The sequence below is a fragment of the Corella eumyota genome, chromosome 1, assembly GCF_963082875.1.
Source record: "Corella eumyota chromosome 1, kaCorEumy4.1, whole genome shotgun sequence".
Classification (NCBI taxonomy): domain Eukaryota; kingdom Metazoa; phylum Chordata; class Ascidiacea; order Phlebobranchia; family Corellidae; genus Corella; species Corella eumyota.
The window spans coordinates 558,899-584,047 of record NC_137490.1 but is presented as its reverse complement, the minus strand read 5'-3'; the positions used below and the strand labels follow the sequence as shown (position 1 = coordinate 584,047).

The 25,149-nt window shown below is 24.7% G+C and overlaps 1 protein-coding gene across 1 annotated transcript; it reads left to right on the top strand.

Annotated features, from left to right (window-relative positions):
- Positions 1-535: 535 nt before the first annotated feature.
- Positions 536-9,165, top strand: LOC145754543 (cyclin-I-like). The gene is made up of 9 exons (XM_082570618.1): positions 536-704; positions 1,138-1,288; positions 3,065-3,196; positions 3,701-3,775; positions 4,639-4,779; positions 5,271-5,498; positions 7,619-7,699; positions 7,979-8,153; positions 8,221-9,165. Exons 2-9 carry the CDS (start codon positions 1,178-1,180, stop codon positions 8,367-8,369), a joined length of 1,092 nt encoding a protein of 363 aa, XP_082426744.1. The 5' UTR covers positions 536-704; positions 1,138-1,177; the 3' UTR covers positions 8,370-9,165.
- The last annotated feature ends 15,984 nt before the right edge of the window (positions 9,166-25,149 follow it).

The window sequence follows — 25,149 nt, the reverse complement described above, 5'->3', positions numbered from 1 at the left end:
TTGTATAGCAGGTTTTAGTACTTCTTAGTTTTTACTAGGAAATCCAAATAAGTTTAAACTTTGGTTTCCGTAGTTGGATTTTGCGATAAAAGATGACGTAGGTAAGCACACCACGGTTTTGACGTCAGACTCTATTGAAAAGAGAATATTCTAGACTAAAATTAAATATTAAAAAGAAAAGCATTTATTCATTAAAACATGGTGGTAACAAAATCCCAATCTAATTGTTTTAAAATTCTTTTTTAAATTTTGTTGTTAAAAAGTAAAGGTGTGGTTTTATAAATGTCTGAAGACATTTATGGGGATAAAGTTTAATATATTTTGGCTGAGTTAAATATATTCTTAAAATTAAGGTCAGGATATTTTAATTAATTAACATCATGTTTCTTTATTTCCGAAAGAATTTCCTCTTGTCTTTTTGCCATAACAGAACTTGTCGCTATCGTCACGGTATAAAAAGAACATCCTTTGTGACGTCATGGGAGAAAAAGGGCGAATGTTTTTTTCTCTCTCCTATTCATTCAGTCAGCTGTAAGCCAAAAGGAAAGTGACGTAAAATTTTTATTTTAACAAATTTAATCAGGAAAAAAAATGGTTTTTGGCGATTAATTAAGGCAATGCTAGTTCTGTTGCTCCATTAATATTGCAATCTTATGGATCAATACTCAGGGACAAATAAAAAGATCAACCGCTGCTGTGGAAAGGTAAAATTAAGTAAAAATTCGTATGTCAATATTAACATTAAACAAATAAAATGTATTTAGTATTTTCATTTAGTCAATGTTATGTTAAAAGCTTACTTAAATAATGAAGTTTTTTAATGTATAATAGTTCTTCTAGATGTTTGAAAAATCAAGGTTATATTTTTAAATAAACAAGGTCAATAAATAGTTTTGTTAAATTGTATAAGTGTTAATTTATTTAGTTTTTTTAAGCTTTATGTTTGGTATATAAAAAAACTTTTTTTATTCATACAAAAAAAACTTTGTTGGAAATTAGAACATAAAGATTTAGCAGATTTATCTTAGATTATATCAATACCATTTATAGTGAAAACTTTAACATTTAGTCTTCCAGTTAGTCAAATTTGACTTTAGCTTAATCAAAACCTTTCTTTAATTGTGTTTTACTTTGTAGTCGGCCAGGTGTTCAAGAACTTGTGATCAGAACAACGAAAATGTTGGATCAAAGTTGGCCACAACAGCGGTTGGTCGGTAAACTCAACGACCTCAAACTCAAGGAGAAGGAAAGTTGGAAGAAGGATCCACTCACTCAACCTAACAGCCAGGTTTGGGATTTTTTATTTTTGTATTTTGCCTGATTTTGTAATATTGGGGTTTAGACTTTTAAACTATGTAACTGAAAGAAATTGTTTCAAATTTAAAAAAGGTGAGTTACTTTGATTTTGTTCAACTTTGAGGTTTAAAGTTAATGACTTTTTTGTATAAAATTGGATTGTTTAGCTAGAAAATGTAAGTTAAAAGACAAAGCAAGCTCGATTTTAATGTTTATACCATTTATACCAATTTAAAGATAAAAATTAACGGCTTTTTTAATTTTGTAGCTAAAAATTTGGATTAATTAGTTTGTTTTTTCAATATTGAATATTTTAGCTTTATTAAAATTAGTTTTTTGTTACATTAAGCTTGTAAATAATTAAACAGAATTTATTAACACTTTTATTCTAGTTCAAATATAATTTTAATGCCATTGCATCATTAAATAAATAATTTAAAAGTTTAATCAAGCTGTGTTTACCTTTTATTGTGGATATGTAAATAAACAGTTGCACAAATAATCAAACATTACCTAATATAATGCTATGTGGTAACTTTGGTTTATTATTAACAAGTTTTTATTTGTTTTTGTATTGATGGATCATATATTACCTTTTTTGTATAAAAACAGAAAAAATAACTCAAAATACATTTTAATAGGTATTTTTCTTATTTAAAATTTGCAAAATATTGCTTTTTATTAGAAAAAAATGAGTTGAATATAACTTTATATACCTTAAAAATAATATTTAAGTTACATTTATACCAGGAATTTTTAGAAGTAATTTTTCTCATATAATACTTGCAAAATATGGTCGTTATTTTAAGTGGAAATTCAGTTGCATGAAGCTTATAATTACAGGAAAAACTCGATCATAATCACTAACAAACCAGCCTTCAGCTAACTCTATATTTCTCGCATGTAATGTTTGTGAAACTTGCCGGGTATGATGCAATTATTCGCTTTTACAACGTCACAATGGTGCAATTTCATTATTACGTCATATATTGGCCGATTGTGTCGTGTTAAAAGGGAATTAAACGTTGGTGGAAATTTTTATATTCAACTGAAATTTTGTTTAATAATTATTTAATTTCAACGAAACTGAAAATTTATGTTTGCTTTTGTCCAAATATTTATTCTAACGTAGCGTCAACTGTGACGTCATAAAGAGAACGTTGCTAAGATGGCGAAAAGCGCGCATATTGACTTAAAAGCGCGATCTTTTCGACCTTTAAATTCGAACGAGCGAATAAAATACTCCAAGGTTATTCAAGCATATACCCAGGTTTCCTTCAGCGTAGAGCGATGGTCAAATAAAATCACTTAAACCCTTTCACTACAAAATTACATCTTCCAGCGTTTATTCAAACGTAAATCATGCCCTGTAGTTGTAAAAGAGTTAAGGGCGTTGTAAAGGCGTAGCTTCTATATGAACCGGTTTAAACTGGTTTTTCTGTCGTTTTGTCCTTAAAATTACTAAGTTTTGTGCTTTTATATTAACCAGAAGGCCTTTCATTATTTATCACCTAATGATAAGGTTTATTTTGATAGAAGAGTTATAGTTGTTTTGTTGTTAGTAAATTATAGGCTTTTAGTTGAACGGTATTTTGTTAACGTTTTCATTTTATTTTAAATTAAATTTAATTTGTAATAAAGTTGAATATTTACAATATTCTCAATACTATAGTAATAAAAATTATGCATACCTTTTTGATTTTTGTTCTTCATGTAACTTTTCCTTTAATTGTTATTTTGTTTTAACCCTTAAATTTTAAATCTTTAGAAAGAAATTGGTCCCCAAGATCGAGATATTATTGTTGAGTGGATTTCCGAATTAACTTCCCATTTCAACTTCCACCCAGAAACCTTCTTCCTGGCCACCAGTATCCTAGATCGATTTATTACTTCAGTTAAAGTGAGTTTGAATTTATTTTTAAAACACAAAAAGGGTTGATTAATTTAAGAGTAACTTACATTTAACCAGGACCAGTCTTAAGTTGTCATTTGCTAGTTTATTTGTTCATGTGATGTTTTCTATATAATCTGATTATTGGTTGTTACTGGCAGCATGGGGTTGTGGTCAGAACACTTGGTTTTACTACATGAGGTTCTGGGCTTAATTCCCACTGCTCTCATGCTTTTTAGCACCCTTGAGAAAGGCCCTATAAACGGTGTTAACTCTTGCTGAGCCAATTCTTAATCAGCAGTTTAATTCTTGGGCAAATATATATTAAATAATATCTCAAACTGGCATAGGCAACTTAAGACTGAGTTAAGGTAACTAATGTTACTTTATGTTTGGGTTGTGAAATCGGCCTTCCCAAATCGAGGATAAATAAATAAAAAAACTGCTCTGTAAATGTAGGAACCACTTTTTACCATTTGTTCTATGTTGTTAATATCTTATTTTAAATTTTAGGCTCAACCAAAATACCTCAAATGCATTGCCATAAGTTGTTTTTATCTCGCAAGTAAGATCACAGAGGAAGAAAATGTAAGTTTGTGATGTCATAATCTGGTTTTTATTATGTAAAAAAATTAAAAATATAGTGTGTAAAAAAATTTTAAATTTGGAAAAATTTTATTTTTTACCTTTTGTACAAAAACACAAGATTTGTTTATATTTGAAGTCAGGATATAATATATAAAATATTTTAGTTTGATCGATAACTTCCTGTAGTTATAACATGTTATATGAGTAATTAATTAATTAAATAAAATGTATTGACGCATTGGCATTATAATACTAATAGATTTATATATGTGCCAATTCAAAAAATAAGTTTTTGTGATTTAAATTTATAAATATATTTAAAAAAAAGGACTTCCTAGCCTTTTTGCACTTTATTTTAATTTTATTAAGTTGAAACCTCACTTAAATTTCAAGCTTATCATAAATTAGTAAAACTAGTTGAATGCCTGTTCTATATTTTTAACCTACTTGACTGTTTATTATCAAATCACTTGTCGTAATATGGTCACAAAAAAGATTTAATTGTAGTCAATTGCCTACATATAGCTTTATTATATCTTTAAGGCCTGTACGCACAGTGCATATGTCTATTAGGCTTCATTATACTTTGATTTTTAGCAAAAGTTGTGCTCACACACCACAAATGGCAATTTTTCAATTCAAAGCCTTATATATTCGACCTTTATTCTTCATTGACTTTAAGCAGAAAGGTTTCGGGTTCGAGCCGCACCAATGCCACACTATTCGCCCTTGAACCCGGCATTTACAGATAGCTCAACACATCCCAAACCGCACACCCTTACCCGATAAAAATATCAGAAAGCTTATTTCCTATTAAGGAGATATGAAAAAAAATTTATTAAACAATATTAATATTTGTCCAGGTTGTTCCTTGCACAACTGACTTGGTTCTGGAGAGCAAATGTGGATGTCGAGTTTGCGATGTCCTCCGAATGGAGAGAATAATCTTGGAGAAGTTATCCTGGAATATCAACTCACCCACAACACTTGATTACCTCCACATTGTAAGTGTACTAAAATATTAAAAAATGAAATATACCAGATTCCTTTGTTTACCTTCATATTGTAAGTGTGCTAAAATTGAGATGTTTAAATAGTTATTACTCAACAATTTTTTTAATTACTTACGTATAGTAAGTGTGTGTTGAAATTTAAATTTTTAGTTAATTAAATTTAAATTTTTAGTTAAGTTTTTTTAGTTAAGTTAGAGACCCCAATATTTTTGATTTTTTGATTATGCAAGTTTAAAATTAATTTATTTGTTTATTTTATATATATATTATTATTTGTTTAAGTAAAGTCTAAGACTAGCCCCATATATAAATGAAGTGTTTTCAACTATTTTTTGGCAAAAACTTAACTATAATTATGTTAGTTTTCTATACTATTTAGTGTTTTTTACAGATTACAATGGCCAAGTACAATAAAAGTTATAATAGGCTACATTTTAACAAATTTGTAAATTTTTATTTTCTAATTTTAAATTTTTTTTTAGTTTCAAGTTTTGTCGTTTTCTCATTTCACCAAACTCTCAAACAGTGTTTCCCCTACACATTACACATTTCTGTCATCCGAACTCACGAGGGCGATGTGCGACTACAAGGTTGCAATATTTGGCAACGCTGTGATTGCTCTTGCCGTCATTTCTCTCGATCTTGAGTTTTTAACCGGAAACCCTGCTCTCTGGACCTCAATTGCTGGAAGATTACAACAACTTGCCGAGGTAAGCACTTTAAGTAGTAAAGACTTTTTTATCCTTTAATTTATCCTCAATGTAAGTTAGTTTTTTTTACAGCAAAAGTTACACTTGTTTTCCTTACCTTAAAGTTTTTAAACTTGTAATATTTTTTGTTAATAAATCTTTGATTTAATTATAATTTTATTTAAAATATTTACTTATTGTTGGTTATTTAAATCAGCTTTTTTTTTGTAAATAATTGAAGGTAATGATTTTAAGTTTAGTTAAAAATTATTGATTATTCAAAATTTTCACTTAAACTGGCAATGTGGTTTTTATTTAAACTTTAATTTTTACTTTAACTTTGTTAGATTAGTTTTAATTGATTTTAAAGCACTTGATTTGTAAATTTCTATTTAGCAAAAATAATTTTTATATTTTTTGGATTTTTATGTAGTGACTTTACAAAACCAATTTAAACAATATTCAATAAATGTTGCGACATGATTTAAAGTTATTCTAGATGTAAATTCTTTTGTTTATTGAATCAGCTGATTGTTTAAGATATTGAATTACAAACTAATATCAAGTTTCAAAGATTAATTAAATTTATTGAATTAAAAGTTTCAATTTACAAAATTAAATAAAATAAAATTAATTTTTAATGAAATTCTTGGATAAATGTTCTAATTTAATTTAATAAATTAATTTAATTAAGGTTTTTATTTAGTTTTCGAAACTTATTTTTTTTAAACTCTTTCCTATTACCTAATATGGTATACAGTGTTTGGTCTGTATTATGACATCACACAGCCACTATTATTACAAGATAGCTTGTTGTTGTGACTTAAACATTAAGATAATACTGAAAAGTTTGCCTTTTCTTTCTTTTTGAAACAAAAATGTTTGTATTAGGTTTTGTTTTCTTTGTAAAATTTGTAAAAAAATGTTTAAAGAAATAATATTATTTCAGTTTCTTTGTTTGTAATAAGAACTAAAAAAACCTAGTTAAGATAAATTAAATTTAATGAAAATAATGAAATAAAATAAAAGTTTTTTTAATTTTTGTAATTTTTAGTTGTATTTGTAAAATAATGATTTTTACTAAAGTTTAACTTGTTAAAAACTTTAACAGTTTTAGAATTATATTATCAGGCTAAGTATTATGATGTCATAGGGGCTTGATTGTGTTAATTGTTAACGAGTCCACTTATGTTGAAGTGTTCTCCAAAATAACAAGTTTTTCCGCTTTTTTTAGCAAGTTAAAATTTTTATGATTTACCAGTTCAAAGTTAATTTTAAATTGGATTTTTCTCATTTAAAAATAAATTTCGGTTATTTTTATTATTTATTTTAGTTTAATTTTATTTAAATATATATTTTTATGTTAACTTCATCCTTATTAGAAGTTTGATATTATATACACCAACAATGGTCAATCATTATTGATTTTTTAATTTCTAATATTGACACAGTTGACAATATCGACTTTTAACTTTGAACTACCTACATCCATTAACACTGTCTGCCTTTAAGTAGTGTAAGTAATACAATGCACTTGTTAAAATGTTGGTTTTGCAACTAAAACTGGGTTAAAAGTTAAGTTTTATAGCTTTTATTGTTTTAGAAAATGTTTTTTTAATTGATTTATCACATTCTTAATTAAAATAAAGTTTTCTTATATTTAGTTTGTCAAAAATAAAATATTTTCATTTTTAAAACCCTTTAAATTAATTTTTGATTAATTTAAAGGGTTAAGTTACTTTATTTATATAATTAACATTCTGGAGATATTTTAATTTGAAATTTTAATTGATTAGAATATTAACAACTTCCTGTTAGTGAATGGAGATCAGATTTTTTTCTTTTTCGATTGTTTTTATCAAAATTGCAAGTATTGGATAAAATTGATTTATAATAAGGCATCACATTTCCTTTATAATTTTGAATGAAGTATCAGCATTTGGTGTGTTTAGAATATTCTTGTAAAACTGGTTTAGCTATAAAGCTGAGCCAAAAAAAATTAGCAGTTTAATTGTCTGGCAGTTATAATTAATAATACTCCAAACCGTTAAAGTCCACTGTAGACTAGGTTAGGGTAAAATGGAATTTAAAATTTTTTTGAGGGTAAAATTTGTTCTAACTTATTTATTTTTACTTTTAAGGTAAAAACTTCGAGCTTCATGAAATGTAGAGAGATGCTCTTCCATTTACTTTCTCTTCCTCCCTCCTTGGAATACAACTTGGTAAGAAACAAAAAAACATTAATTTTTTAATAATTTTAACTTCGAAATACTAACAGTATGTCTTTAGGTTTCCAAAATTACTAAATACCTTTCATACCTAAAGTTTTTAAAAAACTGGTAAAATAACTTAACATACTAGTTTTTTTTTTGTTAACCTAGTTTCTGTATTTTCCCTAACTTAAAATTTATTAAAATAATTTAAAGAAGAACAACGTAATTTTTTTTAAAAGTTAGGCAAAATTTTTTTTTAATAAATTCCATTAATTTTGTTCTTTTTAGGATTCTCCCAAACAAGTTGACTGTGAATATGACTCAGATAAAACTTTGACTGCTTCTGAGGGTGAAGAAGACATGGAGGTCACAGTAGAGGTCACAGCCTTTCACCCTATGACCTTGTGTGACCCCAAAGCTAGAACTTATGCTGAAATTGTAAAACTTGGGGCTAGTCCCAAAGGTAAAAAATTTTTATTTTTTTTAATTTTAAAGTTTTCGACTTTTTAATTTTAATTGTTTTTATTCAGTTACCCAACAACCACCACTAGAGGTCAACAAAGAGTCACCCTCCAGTAATGACATCATCAGCGATGATGTCATAATCCCAAGTTGTGGCTTTCAGGTTTGCATGAAGGGGTTTCCCCCGATGACTCACATTCGCACACAAGCTCGATAACCATGTTAACAAGGTGTTTTTATGACGTCATCACTGTCGACGCGTTAGTGACTATGACGTCACTGCGATGTTGTCGACAAAAATTGATGACTTCTTATTTCTTACAACGTGATTCTTGCTGTGGATTTTTATTCGTTTTTTTTTGTAAATATTTCGAGAAAATTTTATTTTTTTGCGTTTACACAGCAGTTGTGGTTAAGGTGATTTCCCCTTTCGAAGCTTGGTGTCGGTAATTCCCCTTCCAGATTGTTCTTTCTGTGATGTCATGATTATCTTGTTATGACATCATCAATTTTCTTTAGTGACCAAATTTTTCGACCAATGAGATTTTGTCAGACTTATCCATTTGTAACTTTTTTTTCTTGCCCCTTTTTCTTTCAACATTTTTAGACTTCTCTCTTTTAAAAAAATATTTTTTTTTTTTTAGAAAAAATTTTAATTTCAGATTTGTTGTTTTTAAACTTAAGCTTGATTTTCTAGAATGTCGTCAACAATGTAATTAACAAATGCTTTTAATTAACTTCTCGTGGTTATTTTTGTTGTGTTTTGTGCTAGTTGTTGTAGGACATGAAAAAGCGCTTTGCACAGCAATTGTAACTACTTCGGTGTCACTAATACATGCCACGGCGCGTGGCATAATTTTGGTGGCACATTTTTGTAATTATTTCAACATTTAACTGGTGATTTTAAAGAATTTTAAATTGTTTATTTTTGAAAAGTTTTAATATTTTTTGTTTATTATTAACTTTAGGTTACATATTTGATTTTCAGTATTATTACATTTTTTTTGTTTTAATTTAGAGTATATATATATATTATTAACATAAATATATTAACAATTTATTTTTTTTGTTTTTTTTTTGTTAAATATTTCACATTCTATATATTTTTGTTGTTGTTTTTTGTCATTAATTTGTTTTTGTTAAAGTTTTAAATAAGAAAAAAAACTTTTCGATTTTAATGTTTTTATTGGTTTGTGACGTCATGCATTGTTGCCTTTGTTATTTAACAATGCAAATAAATTTCAAATAACTGTGATTGTTTGCTAATTTAGACAAAGTTTGGTTTTGTGTGATTGATGCACAAGTGGTTGTTGGTTCAATTCCTGCTATTCTTAAGTCTTAGGATCCTTGTTAAGCTATCTGACATCTAAGCTGAAATCGTACAAACATGGTTTATTGAAAATATTTATAATATATATATATAGTTAATGGTAATGCTAACAAAAAAATGGATCGGTGATAAAGAAAGACCTCTTTAAAATCATATTTAAACTTTTTTTTAATATTAAGAATTTGGTACAAAATGTGATTATTAATATAAAGTAAAAGTTACTTAAATGTACACAAATTTGTTTATTGTAAATTCCTTATTTAAGTTAAACGCCAACTTTAAACTAGGTCGAAAATTTTCCCACGATCTGACGTCAGACTACTTAAAAGCAAGAACGCCGCACAAGAAAAGCTTGAGGAATTGATTAGAGTTTCTTAGTACAACGTTGTTGCGTTGATGTTAAGGAATTTAAGTTGTCTTTTATATGAATATAAAAGTAGTTACTGGTTAAACAAAAGTTGTAGCTTTCGTATTAAAAGTTAAATATAATATTGCGATAAATATGATTTTTTATTTACATTTAATAAATCTAATTTATTTTTAAGGTTTACTTGTTATGTAAACAACTAAAAAGGTGAACAAACAATAAATTACTGGGTTTTGATTGTGACATCACAAAACACGCGTATATTTGTAAAGTTTAAATATGTGAAATAATGAAACATTTAAATTTATTTAAAAGAAAAATGTTGCTGTAATATTATATAGGTAAGAAAACGTTAAACATTAAATAAATATTTTATATATTATTAAATAAGCGTTAATATTAGATCAGTTATACCTTAATAAAAAAATTTAAACGTTTAATTTAAATATGTAAATCTAAATTAATCTTATTTTAAATACGTTATTTTTAATTTTTTAAATATTAAAAATGTTAATGACCTGAAGATGGAAATAAAAAAATTCATATTTGTTTAATGTTAAATTTACAAGTTTTGTGATTTGCATAATACTAATTTATTTTTATTTTAAACAAAAATTTTAATTTAAAAAAAAGAGATTAATAACTTTATTTAAAAAAATTTTGCATATATATTAATATTCATAAAAGTTATGTCAATTTTATTAAAAAGTTACAAACTTATAAAATTTTGAATTACATATTTTATTAGACAGGCGTGAGTCTATTTAACCTTCGAAAAAAAATATTTTGCAAAAATATTTAGAAACACAAAAGATTCGGTTTAAACAGAACAATTATTTTTCGATTTAAAATTTTTTATTGTTTTCAAAAAATTTATATGCAATAGCATTGGCTAAAAATATCACGTGACCTAATTAAACCCAAAATATAAATTAGCTCAAACTTTTGTTCTACTTGAAAATTTTGCGAAATGTTTTATCTTAAAGGTTAGTGAGGCCAATGCGCGCCCAATAAAATATAAAATTTTAGGTTTTAAAATTTCATCAAATTTTAATAAAAGTGTCATAACTTTTATGAATATTAATATTTTTAAAAAATATTTTGTAAACACGTTAATTGGACCTGTGAAGTTCTAACAAAACAAATATTTTTCGATTTAAAATTTAAAAATTTTTTCAAAAAATTTGTATGCAATATCATTGGCCAAAAATATCACGTGACCTAATTAAACCCAAAGTATAAATTGGCTCAAACTTTTGTTCTACTTGAAATTTTTGCGAAATGTTTTATCTTGAATGTTAGTTAGGCCAATGCGCGCCCAATAAAATATAAAAATTTAGGTTTTGAAATTTTATCAAATTTTAATAAAAGTGTCATAACTTTTATGAATATTAATATTTTTAAAAAATATTTTGTAAACACGTTAATTGGACCTGTGGAGTTCTAACAAAATAAATATTTTTCGATTTAAAATTTTAAATTTTTTTCAAAAAATTTGTATGCAATATCATTGGCCAAAAAAATCACGTGACCTAATTAAACCCAAAATATAAATTAACTCAAACTTTTGTTCTACTTGAAATTTTTGCGAAATGTTTTATCTTGAATGTTATTTAAGCCAATGCGCGCCCAATAAAATTTAAAATTTTAGGTTTTGAAATTTCATCAAATTTTAATAAAAGTGTTAAAACTTTTATGAATATTAATATTTTTAAAAAATATTTCGTAAACACGTTGATTGGACCTGTGCGGTTCTAATAGAACAAATATTTTTTAACTTAAAATTTTTTATTTTTTTCTAAAAATTTATATGCAATAGCATTGGCTAAAAATATCACGTGACCTAATTAAACCCAAAATATAAATTAGCTCAAACTATTGTTCTACTTGAAATTTTTGCGAAATGTTTTATCTTGAATGTTAGTTAGGCCAATGCGCGCCCAATAAAATATAAAATTTTAGGTTTTGAAATTTCATCAAATTTTAATAAAAGTGTCATAACTTTTATGAATATTAATATTTTTAAATAATATTTCGTAAACACGTTAATTGGACCTGTGGAGTTCTAACAAAACAAATATTTTTCGATTTAAAATTTAAAATTTTTTTCAAAAAACTTATATGCAAATATCATTGGCCAAAAATATCACGTGACCTAATTAAACCCAAAATATAAATTAGCTCAAACTTTTGTTCTACTTGAAATTTTTGCGAAATGTTTTATCTTGAATGTTAGTTAGGCCCATGCGCGCCCAATAAAATATAAAATTTTAGGTTTTGAAATTTCATCAAATTTTAATAAAAGTGTCATAACTTTTATGAATATTAATATTTTTAAATAATATTTCGTAAACACGTTAATTGGACCTGTGGAGTTCTAACAAGACAAATATTTTTCGATTTAAAATTTAAAATTTTTTTTCAAAAAATTTGTATGCAATATCATTGGCCAAAAATATCACGTGACCTAATTAAACTCAAAATATAAATTAGCTCAAACTTTTGTTCTACTTGAAATTTTTGCAAAATGTTTTATCTTGAATGTTAGTTAGGCCAATGCGCGCCCAATAAAATATAAAATTTTAGGTTTTGAAATTTCATCAAATTTTAATAAAAGTGTCATAACTTTTATGAATATTAATATTTTAAAAAAATATTTTGTAAACACGTTAATTGGACCTGTGAAGTTCTAACAAAACAAATATTTTTCGATTTAAAATTTTTAATTTTTTTCAAAATATTTGTATGCAATATCATTGGCCAAAAATATCACGTGACATAATTAAACCCAAAATATAAATTAGCTCAAACTTTTGTTCTACTTGAAATTTTTGCGAAATGTTTTATCTTGAATGTTAGTTAGGCCAATGCGCGCCCAATAAAATATAAAATTTTAGGTTTTGAAATTTCATCAAATTTTAATAAAAGTGTCATAACTTTTATGAATATTAATATTTTTAAATAATATTTCGTAAACACGTTAATTGGACCTGTGGAGTTCTAACAAGACAAATATTTTTCGATTTAAAATTTAAAATTTTTTTTCAAAAAATTTGTATGCAATATCATTGGCCAAAAATATCACGTGACCTAATTAAACCCAAAATATAAATTAGCTCAAACTTTTGTTCTACTTGAAATTTTTGCGAAATGTTTTATCTTGAATGTTAGTTAGGCCAATGCGCGCCCAATAAAATATAAAATTTTAGGTTTTGAAATTTCATCAAATTTTAATAAAAGTGTCATAACTTTTATGAATATTAATATTTTTAAAAAATATTTTGTAAACACGTTAATTGGACCTGTGAAGTTCTAACAAAACAAATATTTTTCGATTTAAAATTTTTAATTTTTTTCAAAATATTTGTATGCAATATCATTGGCCAAAAATATCACGTGACCTAATTAAACCCAAAATATAAATTAGCTCAAACTTTTGTTCTACTTGAAATTTTTGCGAAATGTTTTATCTTGAATGTTAGTTAGGCCAATGCGCGCCCAATAAAATATAAAATTTTAGGTTTTGAAATTTCATCAAATTTTAATAAAAGTGTCATAACTTTTATGAATATTAATATTTTTAAATAATATTTCGTAAACACGTTAATTGGACCTGTGGAGTTCTAACAAGACAAATATTTTTCGATTTAAAATTTAAAATTTTTTTTCAAAAAATTTGTATGCAATATCATTGGCCAAAAATATCACGTGACCTAATTAAACCCAAAATATAAATTAGCTCAAACTTTTGTTCTACTTGAAATTTTTGCGAAATGTTTTATCTTGAATGTTAGTTAGGCCAATGCGCGCCCAATAAAATATAAAATTTTAGGTTTTGAAATTTCATCAAATTTTAATAAAAGTGTCATAACTTTTATGAATATTAATATTTTTAAAAAATATTTTGTAAACACATTAATTGGACCTGTGAAGTTCTAACAAAACAAATATTTTTCGATTTAAAATTTTTAATTTTTTTCAAAATATTTGTATGCAATATCATTGGCCAAAAATATCACGTGACCTAATTAAACCCAAAATATAAATTAGCTCAAACTTTTGTTCTACTTGAAATTTTTGCGAAATGTTTTATCTTGAATGTTAGTTAAGCCAATGCGCGCCCAATAAAATATAAAATTTTAGGTTTTGAAATTTCATCAAATTTTAATAAAAGTGTCATAACTTTTATGAATATTAATATTTTTAAAAAATATTTTGTAAACACGTTAATTGGACCTGTGAAGTTCTAACAAAACAAATATTTTTCGATTTAAAATTTTTAATTTTTTTCAAAATATTTGTATGCAATATCATTGGCCAAAAATATCACGTGACCTAATTAAACCCAAAATATAAATTAGCTCAAACTTTTGTTCTACTTGAAATTTTTGCGAAATGTTTTATCTTGAATGTTAGTTAGGCCAATGCGCGCCCAATAAAATATAAAATTTTAGGTTTTGAAATTTCATCAAATTTTAATAAAAGTGTCATAACTTTTATGAATATTAATATTTTTAAATAATATTTCGTAAACACGTTAATTGGACCTGTGGAGTTCTAACAAGACAAATATTTTTCGATTTAAAATTTAAAATTTTTTTTCAAAAAATTTGTATGCAATATCATTGGCCAAAAATATCACGTGACCTAATTAAACTCAAAATATAAATTAGCTCAAACTTTTGTTCTACTTGAAATTTTTGCAAAATGTTTTATCTTGAATGTTAGTTAGGCCAATGCGCGCCCAATAAAATATAAAATTTTAGGTTTTGAAATTTCATCAAATTTTAATAAAAGTGTCATAACTTTTATGAATATTAATATTTTTAAAAAATATTTTGTAAACACGTTAATTGGACCTGTGAAGTTCTAACAAAACAAATATTTTTCGATTTAAAATTTTTAATTTTTTTCAAAATATTTGTATGCAATATCATTGGCCAAAAATATCACGTGACATAATTAAACCCAAAATATAAATTAGCTCAAACTTTTGTTCTACTTGAAATTTTTGCGAAATGTTTTATCTTGAATGTTAGTTAGGCCAATGCGCGCCCAATAAAATATAAAATTTTAGGTTTTGAAATTTCATCAAATTTTAATAAAAGTGTCATAACTTTTATGAATATTAATATTTTTAAATAATATTTCGTAAACACGTTAATTGGACCTGTGGAGTTCTAACAAGACAAATATTTTTCGATTTAAAATTTAAAATTTTTTTTCAAAAAATTTGTATGCAATATCATTGGCCAAAAATATCACGTGACCTAATTAAACCCAAAATATAAATTAGCTCAAACTTTTGTTCTACTTGAAATTTTTGCGAAATGTTTTATCTTGAATGTTAGTTAGGCCAATGCGCGCCCAATAAAATATAAAATTTTAGGTTTTGAAATTTCATCAAATTTTAATAAAAGTGTCATAACTTTTATGAATATTAATATTTTTAAAAAATATTTTGTAAACACGTTAATTGGACCTGTGAAGTTCTAACAAAACAAATATTTTTCGATTTAAAATTTTTAATTTTTTTCAAAATATTTGTATGCAATATCATTGGCCAAAAATATCACGTGACCTAATTAAACCCAAAATATAAATTAGCTCAAACTTTTGTTCTACTTGAAATTTTTGCGAAATGTTTTATCTTGAATGTTAGTTAGGCCAATGCGCGCCCAATAAAATATAAAATTTTAGGTTTTGAAATTTCATCAAATTTTAATAAAAGTGTCATAACTTTTATGAATATTAATATTTTTAAATAATATTTCGTAAACACGTTAATTGGACCTGTGGAGTTCTAACAAGACAAATATTTTTCGATTTAAAATTTAAAATTTTTTTTCAAAAAATTTGTATGCAATATCATTGGCCAAAAATATCACGTGACCTAATTAAACCCAAAATATAAATTAGCTCAAACTTTTGTTCTACTTGAAATTTTTGCGAAATGTTTTATCTTGAATGTTAGTTAGGCCAATGCGCGCCCAATAAAATATAAAATTTTAGGTTTTGAAATTTCATCAAATTTTAATAAAAGTGTCATAACTTTTATGAATATTAATATTTTTAAAAAATATTTTGTAAACACATTAATTGGACCTGTGAAGTTCTAACAAAACAAATATTTTTCGATTTAAAATTTTTAATTTTTTTCAAAATATTTGTATGCAATATCATTGGCCAAAAATATTACGTGACCTAATTAAACCCAAAATATAAATTAGCTCAAACTTTTGTTCTACTTGAAATTTTTGCGAAATGTTTTATCTTGAATGTTAGTTAGGCCAATGCGCGCCCAATAAAATATAAAATTTTAGGTTTTGAAATTTCATCAAATTTTAATAAAAGTGTCATAACTTTTATGAATATTAATATTTTTAAATAATATTTCGTAAACACGTTAATTGGACCTGTGGAGTTCTAACAAGACAAATATTTTTCGATTTAAAATTTAAAATTTTTTTTCAAAAAATTTGTATGCAATATCATTGGCCAAAAATATCACGTGACCTAATTAAACCCAAAATATAAATTAGCTCAAACTTTTGTTCTACTTGAAATTTTTGCGAAATGTTTTATCTTGAATGTTAGTTAGGCCAATGCGCGCCCAATAAAATATAAAATTTTAGGTTTTGAAATTTCATCAAATTTTAATAAAAGTGTCATAACTTTTATGAATATTAATATTTTTAAAAAATATTTTGTAAACACGTTAATTGGACCTGTGAAGTTCTAACAAAACAAATATTTTTCGATTTAAAATTTTTAATTTTTTTCAAAATATTTGTATGCAATATCATTGGCCAAAAATATCACGTGACCTAATTAAACCCAAAATATAAATTAGCTCAAACTTTTGTTCTACTTGAAATTTTTGCGAAATGTTTTATCTTGAATGTTAGTTAGGCCAATGCGCGCCCAATAAAATATAAAATTTTAGGTTTTGAAATTTCATCAAATTTTAATAAAAGTGTCATAACTTTTATGAATATTAATATTTTTAAATAATATTTCGTAAACACGTTAATTGGACCTGTGGAGTTCTAACAAGACAAATATTTTTCGATTTAAAATTTAAAATTTTTTTTCAAAAAATTTGTATGCAATATCATTGGCCAAAAATATCACGTGACCTAATTAAACCCAAAATATAAATTAGCTCAAACTTTTGTTCTACTTGAAATTTTTGCGAAATGTTTTATCTTGAATGTTAGTTAGGCCAATGCGCGCCCAATAAAATATAAAATTTTAGGTTTTGAAATTTCATCAAATTTTAATAAAAGTGTCATAACTTTTATGAATATTAATATTTTTAAAAAATATTTTGTAAACACATTAATTGGACCTGTGAAGTTCTAACAAAACAAATATTTTTCGATTTAAAATTTTTAATTTTTTTCAAAATATTTGTATGCAATATCATTGGCCAAAAATATTACGTGACCTAATTAAACCCAAAATATAAATTAGCTCAAACTTTTGTTCTACTTGAAATTTTTGCGAAATGTTTTATCTTGAATGTTAGTTAGGCCAATGCGCGCCCAATAAAATATAAAATTTTAGGTTTTGAAATTTCATCAAATTTTAATAAAAGTGTCATAACTTTTATGAATATTAATATTTTTAAATAATATTTCGTAAACACGTTAATTGGACCTGTGGAGTTCTAACAAGACAAATATTTTTCGATTTAAAATTTAAAATTTTTTTTCAAAAAATTTGTATGCAATATCATTGGCCAAAAATATCACGTGACCTAATTAAACCCAAAATATAAATTAGCTCAAACTTTTGTTCTACTTGAAATTTTTGCGAAATGTTTTATCTTGAATGTTAGTTAGGCCAATGCGCGCCCAATAAAATATAAAATTTTAGGTTTTGAAATTTCATCAAATTTTAATAAAAGTGTCATAACTTTTATGAATATTAATATTTTTAAAAAATATTTTGTAAACACGTTAATTGGACCTGTGAAGTTCTAACAAAACAAATATTTTTCGATTTAAAATTTTTAATTTTTTTCAAAATATTTGTATGCAATATCATTGGCCAAAAATATCACGTGACCTAATTAAACCCAAAATATAAATTAGCTCAAACTTTTGTTCTACTTGAAATTTTTGCGAAATGTTTTATCTTGAATGTTAGTTAGGCCAATGCGCGCCCAATAAAATATAAAATTTTAGGTTTTGAAATTTCATCAAATTTTAATAAAAGTGTCATAACTTTTATGAATATTAATATTTTTAAAAAATATTTTGTAAACACGTTAATTGGACCTGTGAAGTTCTAACAAAACAAATATTTTTCGATTTAAAATTTTTAATTTTTTTCAAAATATTTGTATGCAATATCATTGGCCAAAAATATCACGTGACCTAATTAAACCCAAAATATAAATTAGCTCAAACTTTTGTTCTACTTGAAATTTTTGCGAAATGTTTTATCTTGAATGTTAGTTAGGCCAATGCGCGCCCAATAAAATATAAAATTTTAGGTTTTGAAATTTCATCAAATTTTAATAAAAGTGTCATAACTTTTATGAATATTAATATTTTTAAATAATATTTCGTAAACACGTTAATTGGACCTGTGGAGTTCTAACAAGACAAATATTTTTCGATTTAAAATTTAAAATTTTTTTTCAAAAAATTTGTATGCAATATCATTGGCCAAAAATATCACGTGACCTAATTAAACCTAAAATATAAATTAGCTCAAACTTTTGTTCTACTTGAAATTTTTGCGAAATGTTTTATCTTGAATGTTAGTTAGGCCAATGCGCGCCCAATAAAATATAAAATTTTAGGTTTTGAAATTTCATCAAATTTTAATAAAAGTGTCATAACTTTTATGAATATTAATATTTTTAAAAAATATTTTGTAAACACGTTAATTGGACCTGTGAAGTTCTAACAAAACAAATATTTTTCGATTTAAAATTTTTAATTTTTTTCAAAATATTTGTATGCAATATCATTGGCCAAAAATATCACGTGACCTAATTAAACCCAAAATATAAATTAGCTCAAACTTTTGTTCTACTTGAAATTTTTGCGAAATGTTTTATCTTGAATGTTAGTTAGGCCAATGCGCGCCCAATAAAATATAAAATTTTAGGTTTTGAAATTTCATCAAATTTTAATAAAAGTGTCATAACTTTTATGAATATTAATATTTTTAAATAATATTTCGTAAACACGTTAATTGGACCTGTGGAGTTCTAACAAGACAAATATTTTTCGATTTAAAATTTAAAATTTTTTTTCAAAAAATTTGTATGCAATATCATTGGCCAAAAATATCACGTGACTTAATTAAACCCAAAATATAAATTAGCTCAAACTTTTGTTCTACTTTAAATTTTTGCGAAATGTTTTATCTTGAATGTTAGTTAGGCCAATGCGCGCCCAATAAAATATAAAATTTTAGGTTTTGAAATTTCATCAAATTTTAATAAAAGTGTCATAACTTTTATGAATATTAATATTTTTAAAAAATATTTTGTAAACACGTTAATTGGACCTGTGGAGTTCTAACAAAACAAATATTTTTCGATTTAAAATTTAAAATTTTTTTCAAAAAATTTGTATGCAATATCATTGGCTAAAAATATCACGTGACCTAATTAAACCCAAAATATAAATTAGCTCAAACTTTTGTTCTACTTGAAATTTTTGCGAAATGTTTTATCTTGAATGTTAGTTAGGCCAATGCGCGCCCAATAAAATATAAAATTTTAGGTTTTGAAATTTCATCAAATTTTAATAAAAGTGTCATAACTTTTATGAATATTAATATTTTTAAAAAATATTTTGTAAACACGTTAATTGGACCTGTGAAGTTCTAACAAAACAAATATTTTTCGATTTAAAATTTTTAATTTTTTTCAAAATATTTGTATGCAATATCATTGGCCAAAAATATCACGTGACCTAATTAAACCCAAAATATAAATTAGCTCAAACTTTTGTTCTACTTGAAATTTTTGCGAAATGTTTTATCTTGAATGTTAGTTAGGCCAATGCGCGCCCAATAAAATATAAAATTTTAGGTTTTGAAATTTCATCAAATTTTAATAAAAGTGTCATAACTTTTATGAATATTAATATTTTTAAAAAATATTTTGTAAACACGTTAATTGGACCTGTGAAGTTCTAACAAAACAAATATTTTTCGATTTAAAATTTTTAATTTTTTTCAAAATATTTGTATGCAATATCATTGGCCAAAAATATCACGTGACCTAATTAAACCCAAAATATAAATTAGCTCAAACTTTTGTTCTACTTGAAATTTTTGCGAAATGTTTTATCTTGAATGTTAGTTAGGCCAATGCGCGCCCAATAAAATATAAAATTTTAGGTTTTGAAATTTCATCAAATTTTAATAAAAGTGTCATAACTTTTATGAATATTAATATTTTTAAATAATATTTCGTAAACACGTTAATTGGACCTGTGGAGTTCTAACAAGACAAATATTTTTCGATTTAAAATTTAAAATTTTTTTTCAAAAAATTTGTATGCAATATCATTGGCCAAAAATATCACGTGACCTAATTAAACCTAAAATATAAATTAGCTCAAACTTTTGTTCTACTTGAAATTTTTGCGAAATGTTTTATCTTGAATGTTAGTTAGGCCAATGCGCGCCCAATAAAATATAAAATTTTAGGTTTTGAAATTTCATCAAATTTTAATAAAAGTGTCATAACTTTTATGAATATTAATATTTTTAAAAAATATTTTGTAAACACGTTAATTGGACCTGTGAAGTTCTAACAAAACAAATATTTTTCGATTTAAAATTTTTAATTTTTTTCAAAATATTTGTATGCAATATCATTGGCCAAAAATATCACGTGACCTAATTAAACCCAAAATATAAATTAGCTCAAACTTTTGTTCTACTTGAAATTTTTGCGAAATGTTTTATCTTGAATGTTAGTTAGGCCAATGCGCGCCCAATAAAATATAAAATTTTAGGTTTTGAAATTTCATCAAATTTTAATAAAAGTGTCATAACTTTTATGAATATTAATATTTTTAAATAATATTTCGTAAACACGTTAATTGGACCTGTGGAGTTCTAACAAGACAAATATTTTTCGATTTAAAATTTAAAATTTTTTTTCAAAAAATTTGTATGCAATATCATTGGCCAAAAATATCACGTGACTTAATTAAACCCAAAATATAAATTAGCTCAAACTTTTGTTCTACTTTAAATTTTTGCGAAATGTTTTATCTTGAATGTTAGTTAGGCCAATGCGCGCCCAATAAAATATAAAATTTTAGGTTTTGAAATTTCATCAAATTTTAATAAAAGTGTCATAACTTTTATGAATATTAATATTTTTAAAAAATATTTTGTAAACACGTTAATTGGACCTGTGGAGTTCTAACAAAACAAATATTTTTCGATTTAAAATTTAAAATTTTTTTCAAAAAATTTGTATGCAATATCATTGGCTAAAAATATCACGTGACCTAATTAAACCCAAAATATAAATTAGCTCAAACTTTTGTTCTACTTGAAATTTTTGCAAAATGTTTTATCTTGAATGTTAGTTAAGCCAATGCGCGCCCAATAAAATATAAAATTTTAGGTTTTGAAATTTCATCAAATTTTAATAAAAGTGTCATAACTTTTATGAATATTAATATTTTTAAAAAATATTTTGTAAAACCGTTAATTGGACCTGTGAAGTTCTAACAAAACAAATATTTTTCGATTTAAATTTTTTAATTTTTTTCAAAATATTTGTATGCAATATCATTGGCCAAAAATATCACGTGACCTAATTAAACCCAAAATATAAATTAGCTCAAACTTTTGTTCTACTTGAAATTTTTGCGAAATGTTTTATCTTGAATGTTAGTTAGGCCAATGCGCGCCCAATAAAATATAAAATTTTAGGTTTTGAAATTTCATCAAATTTTAATAAAAGTGTCATAACTTTTATGAATATTAATATTTTTAAATAATATTTCGTAAACACGTTAATTGGACTTGTGGAGTTCTAACAAGACAAATATTTTTTGATTTAAAATTTAAAATTTTTTTTCAAAAAATTTGTATGCAATATCATTGGCCAAAAATATCACGTGACCTAATTAAACCCAAAATATAAATTAGCTCAAACTTTTGTTCTACTTGAAATTTTTGCGAAATGTTTTATCTTGAATGTTAGTTAGGCCAATGCGCGCCCAATAAAATATAAAATTTTAGGTTTTGAAATTTCATCAAATTTTAATAAAAGTGTCATAACTTTTATGAATATTAATATTTTTAAAAAATATTTTGTAAACACGTTAATTGGACCTGTGCGGTTCTAACAAAACAAATATTTTTCGATTTAAAATTTTTAATTTTTTTCAAAATATTTGTATGCAATATCATTGGCCAAAAATATCACGTGACCTAATTAAACCCAAAATATAAATTAGCTCAAACTTTTGTTCTACTTGAAATTTTTGCGAAATGTTTTATCTTGAATGTTAGTTAGGCCAATGCGCGCCCAATAAAATATAAAATTTTAGGTTTTGAAATTTCATCAAATTTTAATAAAAGTGTCATAACTTTTATGAATATTAATATTTTTAAATAATATTTCGTAAACACGTTAATTGGACCTGTGGAGTTCTAACAAGACAAATATTTTTCCATTTAAAATTTAAAATTTTTTTTTCAAAAAATTTGTATGCAATATCATTGGCCAAAAATATCACGTGACCTAATTAAACCCAAAATATAAATTAGCTCAAACTTTTGTTCTACTTGAAATTTTTGCAAAATGTTTTATCTTGAATGTTAGTTAGGCCAATTCGCGCCCAATAAAATATAAAATTTTAGGTTTTGAAATTTCATCAAATTTTAATAAAAGTGTCATAACTTTTATGAATATTAATATTTTTAAAAAATATTTTGTAAACACGTTAATTGGACCTGTGGAGTTCTAACAAAACAAATATTTTTCGATTTAAAATTTAAAATTTTTTTCAAAAAATTTGTATGCAATATCATTGGCTAAAAATATCACGTGACCTAATTAAACCCAAAATATAAATTAGCTCAAACTTTTGTTCTACTTGAAATTTTTGCGAAATGTTATATCTTGAATGTTAGTTAAGCCAATGCGCGCCCAATAAAATATAAAATTTTAGGTTTTGAAATTTCATCAAATTTTAATAAAAGTGTCATAACTTTTATGAATATTAATATTTTAAAAAAATATTTTGTAAACACGTTAATTGGACCTGTGAAGTTCTAACAAAACAAATATTTTTCGATTTAAAATTTTTAATTTTTTTCAAAATATTTGTATGCAATATCATTGGCCAAAAATATCACGTGACCTAATTAAACCCAAAATATAAATTAGCTCAAACTTTTGTTCTACTTGAAATTTTTGCGAAATGTTTTATCTTGAATGTTAGTTAGGCCAATGCGCGCCCAATAAAATATAAAATTTTAGGTTTTGAAATTTCATCAAATTTTAATAAAAGTGTCATAACTTTTATGAATATTAATATTTTTAAATAATATTTCGTAAACACGTTAATTGGACCTGTGGAGTTCTAACAAGACAAATATTTTTCGATTTAAAATTTAAAATTTTTTTTCAAAAAATTTGTATGCAATATCATTGGCCAAAAATATCACGTGACCTAATTAAACCCAAAATATAAATTAGCTCAAACTTTTGTTCTACTTGAAATTTTTGCGAAATGTTTTATCTTGAATGTTAGTTAGGCCAATGCGCGCCCAATAAAATATAAAATTTTAGGTTTTGAAATTTCATCAAATTTTAATAAAAGTGTCATAACTTTTATGAATATTAATATTTTTAAAAAATATTTTGTAAACACGTTAATTGGACCTGTGAAGTTCTAACAAAACAAATATTTTTCGATTTAAAATTTTTAATTTTTTTCAAAATATTTGTATGCAACATCATTGGCCAAAAATATCACGTGACCTAATTAAACCCAAAATATAAATTAGCTCAAACTTTTGTTCTACTTGAAATTTTTGCGAAATGTTTTATCTTGAATGTTAGTTAGGCCAATGCGCGCCCAATAAAATATAAAATTTTAGGTTTTGAAATTTCATCAAATTTTAATAAAAGTGTCATAACTTTTATGAATATTAATATTTTTAAATAATATTTCGTAAACACGTTAATTGGACCTGTGGAGTTCTAACAAGACAAATATTTTTCGATTTAAAATTTAAAATTTTTTTTCAAAAAATTTGTATGCAATATCATTGGCCAAAAATATCACGTGACCTAATTAAACCCAAAATATAAATTAACTCAAACTTTTGTTCTACTTGAAATTTTTGCGAAATGTTTTATCTTGAATGTTAGTTAGGCCAATGCGCGCCCAATAAAATATAAAATTTTAGGTTTTGAAATTTCATCAAATTTTAATAAAAGTGTCATAACTTTTATGAATATTAATATTTTTAAAAATCATTTCGTAAACACGTTAATTGGACCTGTGGAGTTCTAACAAAACAAATATTTTTCGATTTAAAATTTAAAATTTTTTTCAAAAAATTTGTATGCAATATCATTGGCCAAAAACATCACGTAACCTAATTAAACCCAAAATATAAATTAGCTCAAACTTTTGTTCTACTTGAAATTTTTGCGAAATGTTTTATCTTGAATGTTAGTTAGGCCAATGCGCGCCCAATAAAATATAAAATTTTAGGTTTTGAAATTTCATCAAATTTTAATAAAAGTGTCATAACTTTTATGAATATTAATATTTTTAAAATATATTTCATAAATACGTTAATTGGACCTGTGGAGTTCTAACAAAACAAATATTTTTCGATTTAAAATTTAAAATTTTTTTCAAAAAATTTGTATGCAATATCATTGGCCAAAAATATCACGTGACCTAATTAAACCCAAAATATAAATTAGCTCAAACTTTTGTTCTACTTGAAATTTTTGCAAAATGTTTTATCTTGAATGTTAGTTAGGCCAATGCGCGCCCAATAAAATATAAAATTTTAGGTTTTGAAATTTCATCAAATTTTAATAAAAGTGTCATAACTTTTATGAATATTAATATTTTTAAATAATATTTCGTAAACACGTTAATTGGACCTGTGGAGTTCTAACAAGACAAATATTTTTCGATTTAAAATTTAAAATTTTTAAAAAATTTGTATGCAATATCATTGGCCAAAAATATCACGTGACCTAATTAAACCCAAAATATAAATTAGCTCAAACTTTTGTTCTACTTGAAATTTTTGCGAAATGTTTTA